Here is a 16,480-nt window from a genome sequence, read left to right as displayed (position 1 = left end):
AGTCCTATGTTGGGGTCCCTGTATGGAGCCTGCTTCTCCCTCTGCCTGTGACTCTCTCTGCCTCTTTCTTTCTCTGTGTGGGTCTCTCATGAATAAATAAATAAAATCTTAAAAAAAAAAAAAAAAAAAAAGATGGCCGGACCAGGTCCCTTGATTCTGTTCTTCGTTAGTTTCTTCCTGCCTAGTCTGGTAGAGTTCTCTCCTACGTGCAATCCTGCTGCTATTATCAGGTTTCTGAAGAGTGACCTACATTTTGTAATCTGCATTCCCCACAACCTGCAATAAATTTAAATCTCAGAAATACGTTATTTTCAGACATTGGATTTTGAAAGGTTTTCATCAATTGAGTCTATTTCTTTTAAACAGGAAATAGTTCCACTTTCTCCTTAGGACATACTTTTTAGCTTTAGCTGGGAAATTTGTCATTTTCCACTTCTTGCTTGTTAACTTTATACAAGCTGTTCCACAGGCCCAGAGTGTAACCTCTTCCAGTGACTTTTCCTTCAGAAGCCCTTCTTATGGTTTGCTTTTATTAAAAAATTTCTTGATCAGTCACCCTAAAGTAATTTTAATTGCCTTATGACAATTGTGTATGATAATTGGTATCAATATGTTATTGATAATTTAGTTACTTTCTTTGTGTAGCTTGAGTATTCCTTCTAGTAACTATTACAGAGTGTCAAACTTGAGGCAAAAGTAGAGTAAATCCTTAGATTTAAAATGTGACACACAAATTTCATATCATTAAAATAATGTAATGTTTTACGTGTTCTTATATAAGAAAGGTGGGTTGGAGTGAGGAGGAAAGGGGGACCAATAACCTGCCAAGGCAATCACAGAGCAACAGTACAACTTGATAGTTAACTATTGTTCATGGATACGTGCATACTCTTAATGGAAGTAAGCTTTTTTAAAACTAGAGCGCCTTGGAATTAAAATGATTCAGTGACATTAATATTAGGTGGGACAGGACTCTTTGCTGTGTTTATTTTTAGAAGATTGTATTTATTCATGAGAGACAGAGCCAGAGACACAGGCAGAGGGAGAAGCAGGCTCCATGCAGGGAGCCCGATGGGACTCGATCCAGGGACTCCAGCATCACGCCCTAGGCTGAAGGTGGCACTAAACCGCTGAGCCACCCGGGGTTGCCCTCTGCTGTGTTTATTAACGAGTTCCCTCTTGTGCAGGAGTGTGGGTGGTTTCCAGCTCTCATACAACACAGAATAGTATAGTTGGTCAATCAGAAGCACCTACCAAGTGTTCAGACCTGTCTTTTAGGTCATTTTCATTTCTGGAGAAGAAAGGTGAAGAATCTGTTGGGGCAAAGAGATTTGTGGGGTTTCGATGGCTCGCCATGAAGCAAAAGCTGTCACTCTGACCATTAAGCATGTACTCCCTCTCATTCATATGAGGATTCACCTTAAAAATGACAAGAGTGACATAGTAGCAGCAGCAGCTTCTGTGTTTTTTCTTAGTCATGGCAGCAGTTAACAGTGCACTAGTGGCTTAACATACTGACACTTAAGTCCTTATTTTTTGTTTTTGTTTTTAAGTCATTGAAATTATGAGACTATCATTCAAATGGAAGCATTGTAGTTCTTCGGAACCATTATGATCTCAAAAGGAAAGGAGAATGATACAGATACACTGGCAGAGGTGTTTTGAGGTGCATCGAAGTGTTCCAAGCTGTGACTTACCTTAACATGTTCTTGAAGTACCATGGCGTGGATTAAAAGGTATGCTTTAGAAATCTCCCAGTGACCCCAAGGTCATGGATAGAATGAATGCTCATGATTCTATATTTAATTATCACATATTTTAAGAGATTTTAATAATTAGATTATAGATTTTGGTTATGGATCTATGGCAATAGTATTTTTTCTTTTGTTAAAAAAAATCCATATATCACAAGCTTGATGAGTGATCCCCCTCCCTTTTGAGATATATGGTTATAGAAGAGACTGGGGTAGATACTTCCCCTGGATTTTAATAGTAATGGGCTGTAATTTCTTTCACCAAATAGTTTAGGTATTATTCATGTATTGGTCTGTAATTAGCTTTTTGGTTTACATCATAGACTAGTCCTTTGCAGTGTTGTCATTCCATGGCCTGAATAGGAAATAGATAAATGCTTTAGTTGGAGCCTTAATTTGACCAAACAAGATAATGCTTATGTGAACCATTTATAGTTTGTGCTTGTTTTTGTCTTTTACAAAGAATTTTTCCTGAGAGGAAAATGAGTGGCTCCTTATTAACAGTGATTTTTATCACTTCACTAATGTATGTACGTAATTAATCATTTATGTGTTTGTGGTATGTAGTCCCCCTGTTATTTGTGGTTGCTAATAGTGGTAATTCTAGGTTTCATATTACCCACTTAACCGTCAAAAATTGTACGGTTTTTATGTTCATACATTTTATTTGACTGATGTAGTTAAAAGCACTTTTTAATTATTTGAAACCTTAGAAACCTCCTAATTTTGTACTGTGTTCTTGCTACTAAATGTTTTCTTATGGATGGTGGAAGTGAATGAGCCCAGGAAGAATGTGGAGTTTATTAATATTACATTAGGCTCAGAATTCTTTATCTTTTAGGTAATAAAGGAAAGTATGTTGAGAAGGTAACTGTTTAAATCATGGATAGATAAATTCAATAGAAATACACTAGTGCAGTCTGTAATTTTTATCACTTAGGCTGTCCTATGTTAAGATCCTTTTGATATGTCAGCACTTAAATTCTAAATGGAATTTAGTTATTAAACCTAAGACAAAATGGCTTTATATTAAATTCCAGTCTATTATGACAGTGATCTAATCACAGTTTGTAGGTAAAGTAGGTTGCTTATTAACCAAGGCAATCATTCACTTCAACCAGGTATTTCGTGTCTGATGGCACACAGTGGTGTGCTCTTAAAAAAAGATCTTTTCTGACATGAGTTAGAGATGATATTTGATACATTGTTTACAAACTGTAATTCTCTGTAATATTTGCTACTTCAACTTTAAAAATCTCTTTTTGGGTAGCACTTGGGCATCTGTTTGTTTTGTTGTAACTCCACAGAGGATTCTTGATGCACAGCCAGGGCTCAGAACTCCTGTGGAAAGTTTATAGCCTAGTGGTTAAGAGCTTAGACTCATGGGCCAACTGACCTGTGTTTCAGATCTAACACTTAATTATTTTAACAGGTTATAAAAATTATCTGGAAAAAAGTTTAAATTTGTATATTAAAAATATAATAAGTACATAATTGTATAATTTATGTTAATACATTTTATATGTGTATGTATAAAATATACGTACCTATATAAATATCTGCCTATGTAAATAAATTATACACACGATGTTGTGCAGGGAGCGAGTGTTAGATTAACAGTAGTAGTGATTATTAAATGCCAGATCACGAACCTGTTGTTTGAAAGGGGGGTGGTATTATATTTTTTTCTTATCTTGAGTCTTACAGTTTCTCATAAGATCTTCCTAGAGCTAAATAAACAATCACTATTTGTTTGATGTTTTCAATTCTTTGGGCTTTTTCTCATTAGTGAAAGGTGGCCACTAGAGACCTATAATTTATCTGTGGTCCTCTTATCCTGCTAGGTTGATTTGTGTGTCTAACACTATATATTTCAAATTGCAGGTTTCAACCCAGTCATTAGTGGGTCAAGAAATCGATTTAGTGGGTTATGACCAGCATTAAGACACATATTAGAATAGAAAATATCAGAGTGCCTGAATGTAGAAAAGGGTATTTTTTTAAAAAGCCTTTTGTTTCAAATTTTTGCAATGTAGAAATAAACAAAATATATGCCCATTTATGAGTATGTTAATTGGATTATCTTAGTTCCACTAAGTATATGTCTACCATAATCACAGATGTCTCTCACAGGTGCTGTTAGTTCTGTCTTGTTTTGCCTTGCTAGGAGGTGACCAGGATAGGTTCCAGTGCTTATAATGGTACGCCATGGTGTATATTACCCTCAAGGATCACTCTTCCATCCGTTTCGTTTGAAGTGAAGGTTATTACTGGAGAGTATCTAGGGAGTGGAGTAGAGGAGAACTTAACAACAGCTTTTGGGTGGGATTAATCAAGTCTGTTTTATTAAGTAGACTGATCTAGTATACTGCCCCTTGACATACATTCTGGTATTTATCATCTATAGATTCCTGATCTTCAGACTGCTAGTGGCAGCCCATTCTGGAGTCCATTTAATAAGTTGCTGCCTTTCCCCTCAAATTAAATGAAGCAGAAAAGAACAGAATAGCGAATGTTGTGAATATATCCCACAACATGGTTTTGTAAAACTTTTGTTTCAGGAGCACATATATGTACTGAATTGCAGAGACCCACATTCAGTTAATGATCAACTGAGAGACTCTTACAGTCTTACAAATAGAGGCTGCCAAACTGACCAAAGTCAGACTTCAGCTATCTAAAGCAGGATTATCAGCTCAGTAGTCTTATCTCTGATGGTAGGCTATAATTAATTAGATGTGAAACCTTGTTTTTATTTTTTGTTATGTTGTTGGTGCCCAAGCTTACCCTGGTAAATACTTATAAAGGCTCATAGGTAAGGAATTTAGAATATTTCCTAGTAAAGGAGGAATTTACTCTTACTTTACATTGATGAAAGTGACCCATACAGTTAAAAAAAAACCCAAAACCTGATGATATTTACTGAAGCTCACCCAATTCATTTTCCCAGTCCTTTTATGTTAAGACTTTTTCATGCAATAGGGGCTGCTTTTATTCAGAAGGTAGATTAAAAGTTTAATGTTGTAAAAAGATTAAGCATAAATCAGATATATTACAATATTTAGGGTAAATGTTAGAGCTTTTGTTTTTTTTGGATTAGTGCCTGTGCCTACCACAGTGTCCTTATAACGGGCAGATTTTTGTTTTACAGATTTATTGAAGATGATCACAGTTTCTGGTGAATATTTTAAGATAAATGTAGCTTCAAACTAAGACAGTGTCAGCATATGTATATTTTAGGGTTGTGTCTAAAATAGTTTCTTCCTCCCTAGAAAACAATAAGAGAATGAAGATTTCTGGTAAATTGTTTCATAGCAATGGAATTTGTATATTAGTTTTCTACACTTGGGAGTTGAAAAATGGAAGAAATCATTGCCAGAATAGGAGGCCAAAAGATGATAAGCACATTTCATCTTTCTCTGCAAGTTCTTGGAATTTGAGTCAAATGAACATGGTTCCTGCTCTGAATTGGGTACAATATACTAAACTTAGAGACTAGGTTTTGAAATTACAGAAGATAAAGTAATACCACTCCCCCACCCCCAACTACCATCAGTAGTATAAGTACCTTAATGATGGTTGCTTGTCTTTGCACCAGTTTGTACAGGCATATGTTGCTAGTGGTGAATATGTTGCTAGTGGTGAAGGTAGAAAACAAGAGTGTGTGGATTCAGAGAATGGGAGAGTTAATCCCTTTTTTCTATTACTCTGTTTCTCCAAAAACCCCTACCCCCCACCTGACCTTGCTTTCTCCCAGACTCTCCAGTTCTCTCTCCCTTATCAACTACATTGCTTGCTTTCCATCACTATTTTAGTCCTTTTACTCCAATCTCATCACTTGCTACCTCATGCTTTTTGCCCTGTTGAGGGAGCAGGATTTCATCCTGTCACTTTGTGGCATCTGTTCTTCAAAACTGTGTCCCTTTACTTTAGTTATCATCATGCATGAGAATGAGAGCAACTTGTATTCTTTTTCTTTGGTAGATTTTTTTCTCTTAAAGTGTAGTTTTAGGAGGAAACTAAACTACATTTTAGTTTGGTTGGCCTAGAATGGAGATCAGTGGCTACCATGGTACTCCAGCGACATACCTAGGAGTAGAAGAAAGAACATATCATAAATTACTATATTAGTTATTAGATATTGTTCCAGTATATTTTTGGTTACTAAAAAGAAGTCAAAAACACACTAAAAATGAAGATGAGCTGCTTCAGGAAAATTTTAAAGCAGTGTTTTAGATTCTGAAAGTAAAGTTTAAAAATCTTTTCTATAAAGAGTAGCATTGTTAGCATTCGGTACTTTTTCAAGCTAATTTATATTTCATTACTTTGAAAAATGCTATTTTGCATGTCTGGTATCTGGGATATATTATTAAAAGAATACTTTAGAACCCCATCTTAACCATAAACCTCATCGAAAAGTGGAATATGCTATATGAGTAATTTTCATGAAAATCAGGGAATATTTTCCTTTTCAAAAACACAACAAAGTTTATCTTGTAATATTTTTTTAAAAGATTTATTTATTTGCGGGGATAGGGGAAGGAGAGGGTGTGCAGGGGCCAGCGGAGGGAGAGGGAGAGAGGGAGAATCTTAAGCAGACTCTGCATGGACCATGGAGCCTGATATGGGTCCCGGAGCCCCGGGACCATGACCTGAGCCGAAGTCAAGAGTGGGAGCCTTAACTGAGCCACCCAGGTGCCCCTGTTTTGTAAGTACAGACTTATTAGGTGATCATGAGGAGACTAGTATGTAGGTGATATGGAAAATGTGCACACATGCCAAAACTGTTACTGAAATGAGGAGTACAGTTTTCGTTCTGGAGCCCTTATCTGCGACGTGGCCAGGTCCTTACACATTGGAGTGAGTAAACTTCGAATACAATAGTGGCAGCTTCTGTTGCCCCCACAACTCTTCAGACATTGCTTTAACAACTATCATGTCAGCGTGTAATCTTTATAAATAATGACTGGAAATGTACGACTTTGGAAAATAGAGATCAGAAAGGACAACTGCCTTTTCCCTCCTGTTCCTTGATTATTTGTTATACGAAATCCTGGGGAGGAAAGCTTGGGGTGATGGGCAGGACAGAGAGCATTTTCAGAGCTTTACTTTGGTTGAGTGCTTTTGTGTTTCAGTTGGACTGTGCACAAACGAAGGTGATTAAAAATGTGCTAGAAGTGCTGATGGTAGCAGCTAAGCATCTAGATTAATGAAGTATGCATGAGATTTAGCCTTATTAAAGCTCACCCAAAAAAGTTTGCAATTCCTTTGGAAAGAGTAATCTGTGAGTACAGGTCACCCTGGGGCAGGGATGTAGGAGATGCCGGTAACGTATCAAACTGAGATGACTGGGAACAGGGAAAACCCCCTGAAAGTGCTTTTGAAATGAAAGCTGTTGCTCCAGCTGCTGGGAACCAATTTTCAATCTTACCCTCTCTACCCCTGCAGTTACACACTTTGTTTTGTTGATTCACGTTTTCCCTGCCCCAAGACAGTGCCTAGTCATCACAGGTACTTCGTAAATACTTGTCAGACGAATGAACTTTTGGTAATACAGATTATTAAGACCTGCATCTGTCCTGCAATGGCAACACAGGCCATTTTCTTAACTTACCAATGGAGACAATGCGTGGATATATAAGGAAGTATTCACTGCTTGAAAAGTTGGTCATTTCTACAGTTTTGTCATCAATGCACTTTTTTTTCTTTTAAGATTTTATTTATTTATTCATGAGAGACACAGAGAGAGAAAGAGAGAGAGAGGCAGAGACACAGGCAGAGGGAGAAGCAGGCCCCTTGCAAGGAGCCCAGTGCGAGACTGGGTCCCCAGACTCTGGGGTCACACCCCGAGCCGAAGGCAGATACTCAACCATTGAGCCACCCAGGCATCCTGTCATTAATGCACTCTTTTGTGAGTTAAAGTTTATATAAAGACTGAGAAAATTCGACCTCTCGGGTAGCTCAGCGGTTTAGTGCTCCCTTCAGCCCAGGGCGTGATCCTGGAGACCCAGGATAGAGTCCCACATTGGGCTCCCTGCATGGGGCCTGCTTCTCCCTCTGCCTGTGTCTCTGCCTTTCTCTCTGTCTGTGTCTCTCATGAATAAAAAATAAAATCTAAAAGGAAAAAAAAAAGAAAATCTTGGGGTACTCGAGTGACTCAGTTAAATGTCTGACTCTTGATCTCACCTCGGATCTCGATCTCAGGATCATGAGTTCAAGCTCTGTGTTGGGCTCCATGCTGGGTGTAGAGCCTACTTTTAAAAAAAGTAAAAAAGTCTTGGATGCATAATAGCTAACATTTAATGAGTATTGGACTTAGAATTGTCCAGCTCTCCAGGTTGTTAAAATGAACACTTGTATTTTACACATATAGAGACTTGAAGTCCTAGAAAAATTGTGAAAGGACTAAAGTTGTTTTTTTTGTTTTTTTTTGTTTTTTTTTGCCGGAAAGACCTGGACTTTGGGGGAACAAAAGTTGGAAATAGTTTATATAATAATTCAACAGATTTTTCTCACAGTGGTAGATCTCCAAGTGTGAGGTTTTTTTTATAGGGAAAGAATGATTGTGATCTGTGCTTGTATCCCACAGAAGAAAAGCTCTGTATTTCAACTAAAACATTTCCATATTTGGGATTGACCAGATTTAGTTTGTTAGGAGGTGGACAATTGCCCTTTTATGGCTGCTAGACACTCCATTGCTTTTATTTCTCTTCAGCTTGGTGGCTCTGACACTTGCTAAGGCAATCCTTTTCTCTTCTCTTTTACTGCTCTCTCACATTCCAGTGTTTTCCTCTCTTTTCTTCCTACCTTACAACCCTCTTCCTCCCTCATTTACATGCAACCTGAACAAACATGGATATCATTTCTACATTCCTATTTAATATGTGAACAGTGCTTTTGAGTCTCAAACCTGGGCAGACCAAGTGAGAAATGAGGATATTATGAAAATAGTATAAAATATAGGTCCTAACAAGTTGTCCAGAAGTCAAGAGGGCTGACCCCAGGCAAGGAGTATTCCTTTTTCAGATTAAAAGATTTGTTGATTATAAAGACCATACTAGTAGGATTAATTCTTATGGAATACTAGAACCAAACCAAGGCACTGAGGGATAACCAGGAAAAAAAATCAACAGTTTAAATGACCCCCTTTTAATTTTGGTTTTCATTCCAAAGTTCCAATTTATATTAGAATTAAGGATCTATTTTATCTTAAACTTTCCTTCAGACCCAGGAACTACTGTCATTTTAAAAGCCCAGGAAGTTAGCCTGTTAATTGTATCATTATATTGGTTTATATATAATGGGTTTTATGTTAGTATTTGTTTATTGATACTGCAATGAAAAATTGCCTACGTGAAATTACTGGAGACCTATACCTAGTATATGTAAGCTCTCCTTTCAATTCGTTTTAGACTTCTCAAAATTACATGAATGAATATGGACTTCTAAGGACCTCTCCTTCAGGTGTATTGTTTGTAGCTCCATTTAGATCTTGATGCCACTTACAGAATCTGTCAGAAACATGGATTATCGCTATTTGGAAGTTGTCAACATGCTTCATTAAGGAACACGATATTGTTGAGCAAGTAATAATGGTAACCTATATCAGGACAGTCTCTGAGGAGAAAATACTGTAATGAAAGTGAGGAAATTTATCATCATTTACTTGGGTAAAGTAGTTACTTTTTCTCTGCATTGTAAAGCTTGTAAATTTAATATCAGCTTATTTGGGAGACTTTATAATTTTTTTCTCCAATGTAGATAATAATTTATTAATTTTAGATTGGCTTGTTCATAATTATTGTTAAAATAGTCTAAATAATAGAGTTTGAGCTACTATTCCATAATTTTTTTTGTTTTTATTGCCTTTTTTCTTTTTTAACATGACATGCTATTCTGGCTTATTAGTTTAGTGAACATATACTGTGTATAGGCTTATATTTAAAAACTTGGTATTAATACTATACACTCTTGAGTCAACATTAATGTGAATAATATAAGCTTATAGCTTTGGCCATATTTCTCTGATGTACACTTCTGCTATTTAAAAATAAAAAAAGATTGTTCAGCATGAAAGTTATGGCCTAAAAAAAGTCCACTGTGCATATTTAATTTATTGTGGAAACAGGTTGGCATTTTTTCCCATTACTGCGATATTTAGTTATAATTCTTTAAAGGCTCTGGATTCCACTAATCCCCAGAGCTATTAACCCATCAGATTTCCCTGGTTTATTTAACTTTATGCCATTGTTTCATATTTTCTAGTTGGATTACTATAGTATTACATCCTTGGGATTCAGCAGTGTTGGTTTGCTGAGAAATAGTTTACAGGGTAAAACGTGATTTTTCTGAAACATTAAATAAATGTTCATATGATAGGTACTTTGTTTAATGGAAAAAGCAAATAGGAATTAATTTTTCAGTGAATTAGGAGGGGAAAAAGTCCTTATTTGGGTAAGGCGAAGATAAGCACTTTAAGGACCAGAGGATGGGTCTTATTATAAAGACCAGAGGGTGGATCTTATTATCTTGACCTTAGTATGGCAGTGTCTAATCAGAAAGTAGGGGAAAGTCCTACCGTGTGACTTTCTGAACTTTAACTTTCCCATCTAAGTTGGAAATAATTCCTACCTTCTCAGGATTGTTAATGGGAATTAAATAAGAGCATATATAAGGAGATACATTCTATTTGTTGTTTGTTATCTACTTTTCTCTTCTGATATATGAGGCCAGTTTAAGAAGCTGTGGATTTAGGTAGTAATGAGAGCTTCATCCAGCCTTCTGAAATAATTCAGAATACAGTTGGTATTAGTCAATGAATTGGCTTGTGACAGAAGGCAAAAATGAGGGGAAGAGGTCAATAATACTCATACTATAGAGAAGAAAAACAGCATGTCTTTAGGGAGCACACAGGTATAGAAGTTGGTGTTAAGAATTAAGTTGCTACAGTGGAATTTAAAGAAAACCTATTCTCCTATTTTCTAGTTAGACAGTTGGATGTCAGGCTGGATGCCAGTTGACTGTACAGTTAACTACTGAATTAGCTCTAACAACAGCTTTGTAGTTTACATAATTTAAATTCATGGCATAGCAAAATACCAAGTAAATACATAGCATGAATGACCCAAATGGTGAGAGTTCAGCCTACACTTACGAAAGGCCTTATCCTTGTTTTCTTTACGGCTACCCCCAAGCTCCTGGATTAGTACTTCACCACCATGAGTTACTGATGATCTATATTTTTAATCATTTCAAGATCATTCTTTTTTTTTTAAAGATGTTATTTATTTATTCATGAGAGGCACAGAGAGAGAGAGAGGCAGAGAAGAGGCAGAGACACAGGCAGAGGGAGAAGCAGGCTCCATGCAGGGAGCCCGACACGGGATTTGATCCCGGGTCTCTAGGGCCAGGCCCTGGGCCAAAGGCGGCCCTAAACCACTAAGCCACCCGGGCTGCCCTAAGATCATTCTCAATTCAGAACCTTTCCCTTTGTTTTTGCTGGGCAGAGGCTTCTCAGGTGAGTTTTGGAGAATTAGGTAGCTTATGGTACCACCCAGGGCAAAGCAGTTTGCTGTCAGATGACACTATCGACCCTTGTGCCCCTGTCTTGTGTATTACCTTTCAGAGCCTCCGGGCCTCCTGTGAGGCTTGTGGGAGCAGATACTAGCTGCTGGGCCTAGTACTGGTCCAGCAGTACATGAAGGCAGTGTGACAGGTTGATGGCTCAGATATAATTTGGCAGAAAGCCATTCTTTAAGCTTTGAGTTGTGGTTAAGACCACTTCTTCAGAGTGGTTTTGGTGTTACCACAAATGCAGGTCTATTATAATGACCTATGATAACAGAAGGCAAAGCTACAATTCAGAAAAAATGTATTGTTTTGGGTATTAACATTTAGGCAGAAAGGTGTTTCCTTATTCATGCAGTGGTGGTATAAAAAACATTTTGGAGGGGCATTTGGGTGGTGCAGTCGGTTAAGCATCTGTTTCTTGACTTCAGCTCAGGGTTGTGGGATCCCCATGTGGGGCTCTGTACTCAGCACAGAGGCTTGGGTTTCTCTGTCCCTCTAACCTCCCACACATGTGCGCTTGTTTAAATGCTCTCTCTCAAATGAATATATAATGTTTTTTTAAAAGACCGTTTTGGAAATCTCTTCCCCATTCCAAACATATGAAATTTGATTTTATTATTTTTGTTCATAAAATTCTCCATTTTAATCCAATGTCCTATTTTATATATTTTAAAAGGATAATTACCATTTTTTATTTTGCCCTTAGGGACAGGATTCTTTGAAAGTGCTTAACTCCTTTATGAACCTTAGTCGTAGGGACACCTGGGTGTCTCAGTCAATTAAGCATACTTTGGCTCAGGTCCTCCTCTCTGAAGCTGTGGGATTCAGGCCCCTCCTCCCCCATTAGCTTCCAAGGAGTCTGCTTCAGATTCTTTCTCCCTTTGCCCCTTCCCTGCACTTGTGCACGTGTGCTCGCTCTCTCTCAAATAATAAAATTTAAATAAATAAACCTGAGCTATAGCCCTACCTTTATGCACTATCTATCCTGTCCATAAATATTCTGGGTCTGGATTATTTAAGAGGAAAATAAAAGGCAGATGCATTGCTAAATTCAAATACTTTAGAGTACCAGACTATGTGTTTGAGATTTGGCTATTTAAGAAATTGGCCAAACATGGATGGCTGAGGGAGGTTGGGCCAGTACTGTGCCTGTATAATTTCTACCAACAGAAAAAAAAAAAAAGTAAAGCCTCTTTGTTAACTGAAGATGTCTGTAGGTTCTTGGTCCTTTTCAGCTCAGAAAAAAATGTACTTTGCAGAATTGTGATTGATAGTATAAACAGAGTCATGAGACTCCTAGCTCCCAGTGTAATTGTAACATTTGCCCTTGTGCAGGGGAAATGTATGAGTAATTGTCAAATTTATGACATATACGTGTACACATGTCTGTATGTATCTATGTGGTAGCCAAGATATGGCTTCCACAGCAGTTGTCTTTAGATTTACTAAATTTTAGGTATTTATAGCTTTGGACAGCATTTTTTCCGCTTTCTAGTATTCAAAGGAAAATTCACCCTTTCTCTTTCTGAAATTTAGTCAGTTGCTAAAGTATTGGAAGGGTAATGAAAGAAGGTTTCCTTTTGGGTTTTTTGTTGACCTCTCACTGAAGCAAACCAAATCTTGTATCATAAAAGGTTTTAGGATCAATTACTGCAGTTTATAATCCTATCATAAAAATTTATTCCCCAGACACCCTCTCCACATGTTAGTATCCAGAATTGAACTGTAATTAAATTCTATCTTAATGCAAGAGCGTATGGAAAATCATGATCTAAGTTCATATTATGTTTTGTTCAAAACACGTTACATTTTGAACAAAATTTACCGTAGTTTTATATTTAAAACTATGTTTAAAACGTAACATGTTTTGAACAAAATTTACCATTACGTAAACTTGAGCAAGTACTTTCTAAGCTGATTTCCTCTTCTTGTAATAAGGATAATAGCACCTGCCTTATAAGACTGATAATAGCGCCTGCCTTATAAGCACCTGTATGAAGTTGAGATATGAGGGCACAGTTCCTAGCCTAATGGGGCCCTCTACTACTGCTATTAGTATGGTCTGTATAGATAGAGACAGCGTATCTTATTTGTTGCTATATATTCCATGTCTAGTTGCAGTGCCTAACCCATAGTAGGCACTTAAATGTGTATTAAATGGTTAAAATAAAAAAGACCCAGACTCTAGGAAAACAATTATACCATTCTCTCTCCTCCTCTTCTCAGTTTTGGGTGAGATAAGCAAAGGAAGCCAATTTTAAGATTAATAAGGGGAACATTTTTGTCCTAGTACATGCTCAATATTTTTCTATGACACTGCATAATTAGTGATTTTTTTTACTGATTTTTTTTAATGCATAATCTTGTGATAGGTGATTTGCCAAACAGAAGACCACAGATGATCCTAATTTTTTGCCTACTAAGTAGGAGAGAAGATTGTTGGAATATGATCTGCAATTTGGGTGAAGAGGGAAGAAGACCAGTTTTGTTAGGACTTATATCCTCATTGGTATAATATTTAACTTTTTTTAATATGAAATACATCTTCGAGTGGTATAGCCAAGGACTAGAAATCAGAGCCTTATAAAATTTTGATATTAAAATCTGAAGACAAGAATGAAGTCCAGGAACTTTTTTTTCCCTCAAAACCATCCATTCATTCAAAAATATTAAAGATACACAAATATTTTTTCTAAATTAATGTGATAAACTTACAGAAACAAAGTACATAAATTGTAAATGTACAATGAAGTAAATTTTCACAAAGTGAATAGATTTGTGAACATCATATACAGATGCAGAAAGAAATTACCAGCTTCCTAGAAGCCGTCTTATAGCCCCTTCTAGTCTATACTGCATTTTTGAAGGTAACCTGTATCCTGGTGAACACTGCAGATTAGTTTTGCTTGCTTTTGAATTTCATATAAGCAGAGTGATACAATAATGTACCTTTTGGGTCTGGCAGCTTTTGCTAGTGATAAACTGGTCATATGTGTGGTGATAGTTTACTTTGATTGCTGAATAGCACTATTGTAGGATTATAATTTATCTGTTCCTTATAATAGCCTTTTGGCTTGTTTCTAATTTGGGGTTATGTCTGATGATGTAATGGACATTCTTGTACATGTCTTTTGGTACCCATTTTTACACATAATGTGATTATAAAGTTTTTACTACGTTTGAACTTCATCAGCAGTAATAATCAGAAGTCAGCAAGCATATGTTTGTCAGTGATCTAGCAGTATCACTACATTCTAGAGTGTGCTTTTATTAAGGAAAAGGCACGGATCTTCACATACTGCCTAATTGCTTGGTAGTGCTTCTGAACCTATTTTAATCTATGGAATCAGGATTAATTTAGGGAGAAACCCACTGGACCTGACTTTTACAGGGAAACACTCTTTTCCTACTTACTTCTCCTGTTTCCTTTCATATGATGTGTAATGCTTGGCCTCTCTCCACCATATTTATCCTTTGATTCCTCACCAGGTACATGGAAACTTTTATTTTTAGAGTGTTAGGACTCCATATAGAATCCAATTTTAAAATTGCAAAGTCTTTTGGCAGTTATTAATACATTTTTTGAAAATTGAAAATTACCTATTTTTCTGTAGTTTGTTAATTCTTTGGAGTTAGGAACTTACCCTGAGAAACCTCCTGAAATGTAACTTATTTGTCTTCCTCATATCCTTTCCTATTAAAAATCTCCTTGGCCCTTTCTGCTGTAGGTTAAACTTCCCCAGTGGAAATTATTGATGGCCACTTTTGGAGGTTCTAACCTATCAGTACCAATTCTTGTTCACTTGTCCTAGGCAGTGGTTAACAGATAACTAGAAGAACAGGTAAACAAACAAACAAACAAACAAAAACCTGTTATGGATGATTATATATTCCTATGGCCTTTCTCTCTCTCTCTCTCTCTCTCTCTCTCTCTCTTTCTCCCTCCCTCTCTCTCCCTCCCCCTCCACCCCTTTTTTAAAAGAATGAATTTATCTGTCTATCACACACAAGAGCAGGGGTGGGGGAAGAGAGACAAGCAAAGTGTAGAGCCCTCCTCAGGGTTCATTCAGTCCCATTACCTGGAGATCACAACCTAAGCCAAAAATCAAGAATCCGTTACTCAACTGAGCCACGCAGGTATCCTGACCTTAGGCCTTCTATATTTCATTTTAGGTAGGGGGAAAATGTCTTTTACTTTTCCTGCCTTCCTTCCTTCCTTCTTTCCCTCCTTCCTTCTCTTACTCCCTTGTCTCATTAGGGTTAGAAAGAATGTTTAAGAGATAAAAGTTAATACCTCTTCTGATTAATATGAGATTTATTTCTTCTTGCAAAAAAATTTCAGTTGACTTCCTAGCCTTTAAAGAACTGACAATCTTAACATGTCTGACAGAAAATTTGTAGAGAGGAAAAAATCTTCACTGCTTACAATTTGAAGTGGGGGTGAGGCAGAAGTACATGGGAGAAAATTTTGTGACTTCATCTCATATATAAGCCACTTGTCCATGGTCACTTGTGGATTTTCAATGAAAGATGTTTAGTCCTAAACAGTTTTTGATGGGTTGCTTTGCATGCTGTTTAGCTACTCTTCCTTGAAAAGTATAGATTCTCAAACAGACTTCTCTTTTTCCTTTTGTATATTTGCTATAATAGTAGTAGGAACCACTTGTGTGTATTTGTGGGTATGTGTGTGTATGTTTGTACACATGTGTACTATTTCTACCTATACCCCTTGTCTATTTTGTTTTGGCACCTACTTGTCTGTTTTTAAGTTACTAGGCAGCTGTCACTTGACCAGTAGTAACATAGGACCCCTCAAAGCTGAGCCATTATCTCTCTGTAAGCCATAGTTTAAGGCAAAACTGAATGTATTTTTGCATGTGGCAAAATGTATACAATATAAAATTTACTATTTTAAGTGTACAGTTCAGTTGCAGTAAGTACATTTACATTATTGTACAACCATTACCACCATCTGTCTCCAGAGCTTTTCCATCTTCCCAAATTGAAACTCTGTACTCATCAAGTACTACCTCTCTCTGCTCTCCTGCCCCTGCCTCAGCCCCAGTCCCAGTCCCAGCTCCTGACAACCACCATTCTACTTTTCTATTACGTATCTGGCTTATTTCACTTAGCATAATGTTTTCAAGGTCATCCAC

The 16,480-nt window shown here is 36.9% G+C and overlaps 1 protein-coding gene across 10 annotated transcripts in view; it reads left to right on the top strand.

Annotated features, from left to right (window-relative positions):
* RBPJ (recombination signal binding protein for immunoglobulin kappa J region) overlaps positions 1-16,480 on the top strand; it is a 225,513-nt gene that overhangs the window by 156,843 nt on the left and 52,190 nt on the right. For 5 of the 10 annotated variants that reach the window (XM_072808600.1, XM_072808609.1, XM_072808584.1 and 2 more), the window contains one exon: positions 1,554-1,736. The exons of the other annotated variants lie outside the window; for them this stretch is intronic. In XM_072808600.1, the coding sequence (XP_072664701.1) occupies positions 1,720-1,736 (17 nt within the window). In that variant the 5' untranslated portion in view covers positions 1,554-1,719. The remainder of the gene's footprint in view (positions 1-1,553; positions 1,737-16,480) is intronic. 10 annotated transcript variants of the gene reach the window in all.

The sequence above is a fragment of the Canis lupus genome, chromosome 2, assembly GCF_048164855.1.
Source record: "Canis lupus baileyi chromosome 2, mCanLup2.hap1, whole genome shotgun sequence".
NCBI classification, from domain to species: Eukaryota; Metazoa; Chordata; class Mammalia; order Carnivora; family Canidae; genus Canis; species Canis lupus.
This window is presented reverse-complemented; position numbering and strand designations above follow the sequence as displayed.